This window comes from Salvia hispanica, chromosome 3 (assembly GCF_023119035.1).
Source record: "Salvia hispanica cultivar TCC Black 2014 chromosome 3, UniMelb_Shisp_WGS_1.0, whole genome shotgun sequence".
Lineage (NCBI taxonomy): Eukaryota > Viridiplantae > Streptophyta > Magnoliopsida > Lamiales > Lamiaceae > Salvia > Salvia hispanica.
In genome coordinates this window covers 8,196,999-8,206,558 of record NC_062967.1, presented here as the reverse complement: position 1 = coordinate 8,206,558, position 9,560 = coordinate 8,196,999, and the positions used below count along the sequence as shown (strand labels likewise).

Sequence of the window (9,560 nt, the reverse complement as noted above, 5' to 3'; positions counted from 1 at the left end):
TGTATTTCCTTAGACAAAATTTTCAATTGAGTTCTCAGTGACATGTATGGTTCGATTTATCCATTCACATTTATTATAGCAATCCCATATTCAATCAAAATTTTTACGATAAAATTTTGTGTTCCTGAATTATTTAAAATTTGGTCACAATTCGTCATATGAGGGACCAATAATCCTAGAAATTTTAATAAAAAGTCTAAAGTAGTATGGAAATTTTTATATAATAAGATAGGCCCCACAAAAACCAATATTTCCAAAATCAAAGTTACTCATTTACTTCGGCGTCATCGATCAAAGGGGATCTTCCGATCAAACCCTAATTCCAACTTCACGATCAACGTTCGCGCTCAATTTCTCTCCTTTTCCGGAAGCTCATCTTCGTCGGCGCCACCTTCCTCCAGCGGCAGCTCGAATTTCTCTATTACTCTCGTAAGCTAGCCCCTTTTCTGGCCATTCATTGACTTTTTATTGCTTTTCATGTTTCATCTTATTGGAAAAATCTGAATCGCAATGCTCCGTTCAATCTCATGAATCCTGTAACGATACACTGAAATTCCTTCTTGTTGAGGTTGATCAGCTTAACTTTCCTCACTCCCGAGTATATGTGTTTTGAAGCGCTCTTATTAACTGACCTTCAAACTAAATTGCGTCATATGCCAGATCACATAATCGGATGATCTTTCATCTTCGAGTGGCTGAAGAATGTGTTATTTAAGCATTTCTAGATTCTGAGTTATGATTGCTGCATATAGCATTCGAGGTGATCGCAGACTAGCATGTGTTTGAGTGTTTCTACTTATTGTTTGAACATTCCTTATGTATGATGAATTGATGATAACTTTCTTACCTTTAAAAATGTCAATGCTGTCTGTTCAGATATGAAATGTGAGTTATTGATGATCTGAATCAGTGTGTTACCCACGCAAACATTCCTCACTTATCCAAAAAATAGCAAAAGTATTGTTTCTTCCCCGATGTTGCATAAGTATTCTTCTTCCCATCTCAGTCCATTTTTGTTATAAGATTGCTCATTTTTCCTGAATTGGAATATATGGATCTAGAAATTTGAATAATATGTTATGAGAGACATTGAAATTTGATGTCAAATTGTTTGATTTTTTCATAGACATATAATGGATGCTGTGTATCTTGGTGGAAGCTTTGTGATGTACTGAATTTGGCTGGGATCCATGGTTATAAATTATAATAGAAAGCGATGAGCTCAAATGAATTCTTGATTATGCATGCATTTATTGGATAAAATGTGCATGTTAAACTCTTTCTCATGTATATTAATCGAACAGATCTTATGGCTTTTATAAGATGATTTATTATATGTGATGAGCAAGTATTTGGCGGATGGGGGATGAGTTTTGTCAGCAAATATTGACATGTGTGGGTTTTATAGGTATAGATTGGAGGGATGGTGCTAGTACTAGCATTAGGTGATTTACACATACCGCACAGGGCACCAGATCTGCCTGCAAAGTTCAAGTCTATGCTTGTTCCTGGAAAGATCCAGCACGTCATTTGTACTGGAAACTTATGTATCAAAGTAAGTGTATATATTTTCTGAAAAACTGGAGAATTTGCATCCATTTGATATGCACTACTATTTATTAGACATGACAAGAATTTGGCTTGGGTTATATGCTTAATCTCTTACTTCAGACTTCTTTATTAGACAAATGCATTCAGGATAAGCTAATGGTATTGCTTGTTAACTGAGGCTATTGCAAATTAATCTTTTGGAGTTCCCTACTTAAATGTAGTAACTGGTAAAAACTTGACGTGCTGCACTAAATTGACTATCAATTAGCTCCAACGTTGTCAAATGACTCAAATGTGATGTGTGATTTCCTGAATAAGACTAGCTCAAAACTAAAGGTTAAGGTGTTAATTGTCAAGGTTGATTTGCACCAAGGTAAATATTACTCCATTTATTACGTGGGATTTGGGTTTTTCTTTTTATACCCCCCCCTCTGTAATGAAAGTGAATGATTTCATGCTCACCGTATCTGTATAACCATATCTTCACATATTTGCAGGAGGTTCATGAGTACTTGAAAACTGTTTGTCCAGACTTGCACATTACTCGCGGTGAATATGATGAGGACTCACGTTATCCAGACACCAAAACATTAACAATTGGCCAGTTTAAGCTTGGTGTATGCCATGGTCACCAGGTGTGTTTCCTTTTCTTTCTTGTTACATAGTTGGATTGTTCAATTCTCTTTAGTTTTCCGTCTCAGTTTGACTTTCTGACTATGAGATTTGTGAGCGAGGTTGTTAACACGAGATGCTAACTGTAGCAACTGTGCTTCACCTCATCTTCCCACCCTTTTAACGATCTTTCTTACAATAATATGTGAAGGTTATTCCATGGGGAGATCTCGACTCACTTGCCATGCTCCAGAGGCAGCTAGATGTAGACATCCTTGTCACCGGCCACACACACCAATTCACTGCTTACAAACACGAGGCTGGAGTTGTCATTAATCCCGGATCTGCCACCGGTGCCTTCAGCAGCATCACTTATGATGTCAACCCTAGCTTTGTCCTCATGGACATTGATGGCCTGCGAGTCGTGGTGTACGTTTATGAACTCATAGACGGGGAGGTGAAGGTTGACAAGATTGACTTCAAGAAGACGACAACACCAACAAACTTGCCTCACTAAGCGAAGACAACGCCTCACCAGAGCATGACGAGTGTCATGGATTTCAGTTGTGTATTCTGCATTAGGAATTCGGTAACATATTTTCATTTGATCGTTTTGTTTTCAATATTGGTAATAGGATATGCCCTGGTTTGAATTAATGACTGATGTGATGAATATGAATATATAACTATCTCCGATTTAACAGGTTTTCAACAATTTGGTCCCTTTGTTATCATAAGTTGTATACTTCTTTCGTCCACCAATAAACTTCTCATTTGTCCGTCCATCAATAAACTTCTCATTTGTTTTTTTTATTATTTATGGTAATGGACCTCGCATTCCACTAATTTTATGTCACTCACATTTTCATTATAAAACTAATAATCCTTTCGTTCTATAGTAGTGAAGTCATTTTCTTGTTTCTGATCATTCTATTGTAATAAAGTCATTTTTCTATTTAGCAAAAACTAATACTCTCTCACTTACTTTATTTACTCTATTTTTCTATCTTTCATATTTTATTATCTCTTCATTTAATATATTTAATGTCTCTTTCTTAATTTTTATGTCGAAATGCTAAAAAGAAGTGAATCTATTATAGTTTGAAACATAAAACAGAGGGTTTATATAAAAGCAGTATACATCTTTCACTAACCTTTTCAACTAAACTTCTAGTAGTACTTAATTTTTTAAAACTTTATGCTGGGTCAAAACTGCTTTGTATTGGTGGACGAAGAGAGTATCGTTTTATAACTATGCAGTATTTTTGGTTCTATGATTTTTTTTTGTCTTATTTACTGTATATTTATTTAATTAGATTTCTGTATATAATGAAGTATGGAAGTCGGCCTACAAAGTAATTGCTACAAACCGACAACAATTCACCTTATAATATTAAAATCAGATTTTAGTAATCTTTTACAGAAAATGTTTTTTATGTCTGGATTCTAATATTTATTAATAATTTATTAACTTTTTTCAGAGTAGGAGACATGTTTCATAAAAATAAAGATTACATTTAATGCCTTTAAAGTATATTAGCACATGAAATCATTATGGCGATAGGATCTATTTTTTGTTTCTATAAAATTTAGAGTGATTTTCTGTCCGATCCATAATTATATAGTGCACTATTTTTATTTTTTTTTCAAATTATGCGAATTTATCAGTCTTCTAAATAATGACTTACAAATCAATCTTTTTGTAGTATACAAATATTTACTTTATTCATTCGATTTATAGCCCTCACCTTTTTGAAGATCACATATAAAGTTAACCTTTTTAAAAAACATAGTCTCTTTACACTAAAAAAATAAATTAAATGAGAAATTAAGGAAAATTCAGAACGTCATCACATGAGAATAAAATTGTTTAGATTCATTATAACGTGAATACGTATATAATCTCGTTTTTATTCACCCAAAAAAAAACAACAATTGGCCTAATTTAATTGCCAGAGACTGAGATTTCCCCAAAAATCACAATAGCTGCGATCAAATCTGTGTAACCGTATAGATTGAATCGCGATTCAGACATGGCTGGCTCCCCGTAGCCGGAAGGTTGGAATTTTGTATTGATTTGTTGAATAATTTTAGGTTTTGGGGGTTCTGTGGTTCAGGAATTTACCGGTTAGGTTTGATTTTGTTGCTTCTGACATTACGATCATGGCGTGGTAGGTTTTTGAGTCTCTAGAGTTATTTGTCACTTTCCACTGCGTTGTTGAATCGCGATTGTGTTTTTATGTTTTTGTTGCTGACATGATTGAGGAGAGGCGATATCGAGGGGGTTATCGGGGCCGATCGCCTTCGCCTCGGCGCCCGCCGCCTAGGTCGCGGGATTGGAAGCTGTCGCCGTATCGACGGCGTGGGGTGGATGAATATTCAGGGGAGGGAAGGTCGTCGCGGAGGATTGAGGAAAGGGATCATTTTGAGGATAGGGTTTCGAGATTTTCTGATTACGATAGGGATGTGTATGAGGATGATGGTAGGAGATTTCGGAGCCCTCGGAGAATTGGGGAGAATGTTCATTTTGAAAGGGATAGGGATATGGATAGGGAAAGGCCTGTGGAATTGTCTAACTATGGAGATGGAGCTAGAGGGGGTTATGATAATGAGGTAAGTGTTGGGGGTTCTAGGAGATCTTATAATGAGGATTCATATCGTGGTGATATGAGATCGAGGCAGTTGAAGTGGGATGAGCCTTTGGATGGATCCAGGAAATCTGATCCTCTCAGCTGGAGGGAATATGGCCTCACTCGTGGATCAAGTGGCGTTGGTGATGTGAATGTCTCTAGCAGTGGTGACAGAGATTTTCATCTGCAAAATCATTTCTTGGATAGGGGTCGAGCTGGATTGCCGGCACTGCAGTATTTAGATAGCACGATGCCTGTTTCCTTGAAGTATGAGAACAGAGGAAATATGCACTCTGATTCTTCTACACTGGCTCGTGGTGGAGTGGATGATCTACATGTTAGTAGTTTAAGTGGGGGTGATGAAGATAGAAAACGATATTTTCATTTTCGGGATGAACCTCATTTGGAGAGAAGGGGTGGATTAAATGACCAAGAAGATAATTATCTTGAAAAGGAAAGTGGCAGCTTGCATTTCCAGGATAGGTATCAGGGAGTAGGGAAAGCATTAGAAAGTAAAATATACAAATTCAAGGAGGAAGACAAACTCCTGTCTTCTCGTGGATACTCGAAGGGAAATTCTGACATTATGGTATCAACATCTCAACATAAGGACTACAATCATGTGCCTATGGGCATCTCAAGAGAGGGCTTGTCTGGTTATTCTCCTACCAGAGACCTTCATATGCCATCCTCAGATGTTCTCGAGCGAGGGAGTAGACTGGCTCCTCAGCCAATTCGCCTCGATGGATATAGTGATACGGAGAAGAACATGTTACTCGCAGAACCTGGAGGTCAATTAGATGATAAACGGAGCAGTTCACATTTATATGTTGGGTTTCCTGAGAGTAGACAGGGAGATTGGTCATATGCAGAATTTGGTAGAAGCGAATTAGACAGGATAAGTGGAAGGATCAATGATGTTGAAGAAGACTACAGAGACAAGCAGATATCGAGAATTAATGCCTTGAAGCGTAGGGTTGATGCATGTTGTCATAAAGAACAAATGGAAGAAGATGAACTTTTGAACCAATATCCTTCTTTTCAAGTGCAATCAACGCCTGATGTGCCGGGATCACTCCATTTCAGAAGGGAAGATGTGGATACTTTGGGTACTGAAAGTACTCACCTCAATTATGGAGCAGAAGGATATTATGGATATGGAGGTGTTAAAACAGAAAAACATCATGCCGATATAGATGGTCATCAGTGGTCTCAGTATGAAAATTCAGATCCCTTGCAATCAAGAGAATATAACCCCACCCTTGGTGGACTTTATGATAGCCCAAGAAAGAGGTTGTCTACGGTAGATTTCAGTTTCGTTGAATCCTGCGAGAGGAGCCTGAGGGACAAACACATTAGGGAAGAGATGGTGTACGAGCAAGATATTGGAATTAGAATATCTGCTGATGGAAAAGGAGCTCGTAGGATTTACAATAAAGTAGATGTGGGAGATGAAATTGATCATTTAGATTTTTCTAAGGAGCCCATGTCAAGCAGATCTGACTATGAGAAAACATGGAGAAGGTCAAGCAGGATGCACAGTGATGAACCATCTTCTTCAAATTTCCAGGCACATCGCTCAATTGAACCCCACAAATCAGACTCTAGAGATATAAAAAAGAGGTTGGGACCCACTCAAAAACTTCATGTTTCACAGCGGCTAATGAAGACGTATAAACCTTCCATAAAGAAGCGGTTAGCACCTCCTCCGTGGATAAAAAATGTGAGTTCTACCACAATAAGCAACGAGCAAAACCATCCAGATGGAGGTGATCACTATCATGATGGAAACCATTCAGAAGATCATCTTAGTCTAGCAAAATCCGAACCGCCTGAAAAGTCTGAGGAGTTCAAGCAGCTGATGCAAAGCGCATTTTTCAAATTTCTCAAACAAATTAATGAGACGCCGATAAAAAGAAATAAATACATGGAGCAAGGAAGAAAAGCTGGCATTTTAAAGTGCTTTGTATGCGGCAGGTCTGTGCTCTACGTCATGAACGCGTCTTCCCTTTTTTGTTTAACCTACTAATTTGCTCTTTCAGAAACCTAATAGGTATTAATTCTGTGGTCTCATTTTATTACATCAAGTGAGATTGTCTGGTAAGAGTTCAGTCAGAATTTGTGTGCACGGTTTGCATTCTCTCAACATTTGATACCTTGTTAATGCAGTCCCAGCGAAAATATGTCCTTGCAATGTTGGAAAGCACATATATAGGATATAAGGCATCATGTTTCGAGATACGGACTATCATTTTGCTGCTAGTTAGTCATGAGGGTTCTGCTTATCAGAATAAGTAAAATTTCTTTTGGATATTTTTCATGATCATGTCTAGAAATTTGTAGTAAAATGCATGTTAACCTAATGGATTTTATGTGGGGATAGTGGAAATTGGAATTCGGGAGTCCCATGGCCTATTTGAAGGGCTGAAAAGGCAAAGAAAAAGGAGCTGAAGTTGAAGTAGTGTGCTGTGTAATGTGATTTCAGGAAGGATCCATTACGTGTATTTGTAATCCTGTATGTGTTTACGGAACTTGTGTTGGTTGAAACAATGGAAGAAAATATTTTGATGTGAGTCAGCCAGAGCATAAAATGCAGCCTTGCCAGTATGCTTGTGGCTCTGCATGACGGCTTATGTTGGGTACTAAAGCCATTTAATGTGCCACGCTGATTATATATGGAACTATTTGTCATTTAGGATGTCATTGGAATTAGGAGAAGTTTTACTGGAGTATATCAATACTTTAGGCAATCATGCAGCTGTCCATTTTCTGGTGGTGTGATTTAACATCCCAGAGTTGCTAAAATGCCTTAGTTCATGGGTTACTTGGTAGCTTTTTAGGGGTAGGGGCACTATGGAGGACTGATTCTCATTCAAAAAAGTTTGGCTACCTTCACATGATTCCATTCCTGTGATAAGTTTTTCTTCTTGGGGATTCCTTGTCGTTATGTTGGCAACCCTTTCTGGTTTGGGTTCGATATGTTGTTGCATGGCTAGTGTTCATATCAAAGGATAATGATGCTGTTTTTGGGATCATCATTGATATTGATATTTTCTTTAATTTAAACAGTAAACAGCTAGACGATGAGCTCATTCGTCCATCAAAGATTTTTCCAATGTGGCTGGCTGCCTATTGCCTAAATTACAGATTTTTAGGATTTTGTATATATAGATGTGTTGTTGTTTTGCATTCTTAATTAGTCCCATAACATGATTTTTTTAAAAAGTTTACGATTTTATGATTCATTTGCAACTTATAGTATTATAACTTTATTGGCCGGGTCTTGGTTCAGCATTTCCAAGGAGTTTGTTGGGGCAGATAGACTTGCAATGCATGCCGTCACATCCAAGAAAGTTGGTGTGAGGTCTCAGCATTTGGGCTTGCACAAGGCACTCTGTACACTGATGGGATGGAAGATTACAGACCACCCTAGCAGTGATTGGCGTCGTGAAGTCATGAGTGATGCAGAGACTCGAGTTTTGAAAGAAGATATCATCATTTGGCCACCGATCGTTGTTGTTCACAACAGTAGCATAGATAACACGAGTCCCGGTGAAAGGGTTATCATATCCTCTGAGAAGCTAGATACCAAGCTCAGAGGTATAAATCACTCAGATTCTTTACTGCTTCTTAACTTCATTGTATTATCGGTTCTACTCATAAACTTCATCAAATCGTCTTTATAATGTTCAAATTCATGGTAGTATCTTGCAATTATGCATGTCATGCTATATATCGAACATGATACCTTCTTTGTTGCTCGTGTTTCATGTGGGTTTACTTCATCAGATCTCCTCTATAAATGTTGGCAAAATAGTCTGTTTTCTTTAGGACTACATTAGCTGTAGGTGCTTGTGTATCTTGTAATTATGCATGCCATGCTATATATCGAACGTGATGCCTTCTTCATTACTCGTGTTTTATGTAATTCGTTCATCTTTTTGGTCTAGATATGGGTTATAAAAGCATTCTCAAGGTATGCTATGGAAAACCTGCGAATCAGAGTGTGTTGCTGGTAAAGTTCAACGGTACACTTTCTGGATTACGCGAGGCAGGGAGGTTGGACAAGAGCTACATCAAATCCAAGCACGGGAGAACCGATTTCAAGCAACTAAAGTCCGAATGTGGAAGTTCGCGAGGGAAAAATGCAGTATCTTCAGAGAGAGAGGATGACTATTTGTATGGCTACCTGGGAATTGCTGAGGATCTGGATAAACTCGATTTCAATACCAAGAAACGATGCGTTTTGAAGAGCAAAAAGCAGATATTGAGCTTTGTGGATGCACCTATAGATACTGGTAGAGAAACTGGCAGATGATAATAAGTACTATTGTACTAACACTAACCCATATTTTGATCTGCTTTTTTTCTGCATGTTTTGATGACTGATTTGTAAATCAGAAGATTGAACTTTTGATTTATATAAAACATATTTCAGTTCTTGATTTTTTGTTTTTGTTTGAAGTTGGCTTGTGATGTATTATCAATAAGATTGGCATTGCAAATATTATTAATATTTTGGCATAGGTTACATAATAGCAATCAAAATATTTCTCTGCAATCTATCAAAAAATCAAGAAAGCTGTCTAACATTTTCAAGCATGCTAAATATTGAAGATTTCTTGTTTGTGTACTTGTTGTAAGCATATAGTACTGCAGAAGAAAAAATTAGTAAAATCCGAGTCGAAATATGACTTTCAAATTAAGTTATGAATTAGTGTACGTTGAGCGATGTCATACGCAAAATTGAAGAGATTCACATTTACT

The 9,560-nt window shown here is 37.4% G+C and overlaps 2 protein-coding genes across 2 annotated transcripts; both read left to right on the top strand.

Annotated features, from left to right (window-relative positions):
* Positions 1-256: 256 nt before the first annotated feature.
* LOC125211170 (vacuolar protein sorting-associated protein 29) lies at positions 257-2,878 on the top strand. Its single transcript, XM_048110878.1, has 4 exons — positions 257-429; positions 1,409-1,555; positions 2,049-2,186; positions 2,375-2,878. The coding sequence occupies exons 2-4, from the start codon at positions 1,424-1,426 to the stop codon at positions 2,678-2,680; spliced, it is 576 nt and encodes a 191-aa protein (XP_047966835.1). The 5' UTR covers positions 257-429; positions 1,409-1,423; the 3' UTR covers positions 2,681-2,878.
* Positions 2,879-4,071: 1,193 nt separating this feature from the next.
* Positions 4,072-9,238, top strand: LOC125213645. The gene is made up of 3 exons (XM_048114300.1): positions 4,072-6,770; positions 8,086-8,393; positions 8,744-9,238. Exons 1-3 carry the CDS (start codon positions 4,420-4,422, stop codon positions 9,109-9,111), a joined length of 3,027 nt encoding a protein of 1,008 aa, XP_047970257.1. The 5' UTR covers positions 4,072-4,419; the 3' UTR covers positions 9,112-9,238.
* The last annotated feature ends 322 nt before the right edge of the window (positions 9,239-9,560 follow it).

Bases quoted from the DNA above. Each gene is read 5' to 3' on its own strand.
- LOC125211170 (XM_048110878.1), top strand. From the start codon at position 1,424: ATGGTGCTAGTACTAGCATTAGGTGATTTACACATACCGCACAGGGCA. The intron at 1,556-2,048 runs GTAAGTGTATAT...ACATATTTGCAG, and splicing joins CTGGAAACTTATGTATCAAA to GAGGTTCATGAGTACTTGAA. The intron at 2,187-2,374 runs GTGTGTTTCCTT...TAATATGTGAAG, and splicing joins GTGTATGCCATGGTCACCAG to GTTATTCCATGGGGAGATCT.
- LOC125213645 (XM_048114300.1), top strand. From the start codon at position 4,420: ATGATTGAGGAGAGGCGATATCGAGGGGGTTATCGGGGCCGATCGCCT. The intron at 6,771-8,085 runs GTCTGTGCTCTA...GTCTTGGTTCAG, and splicing joins AAGTGCTTTGTATGCGGCAG to CATTTCCAAGGAGTTTGTTG. The intron at 8,394-8,743 runs GTATAAATCACT...TTTTTGGTCTAG, and splicing joins GCTAGATACCAAGCTCAGAG to ATATGGGTTATAAAAGCATT.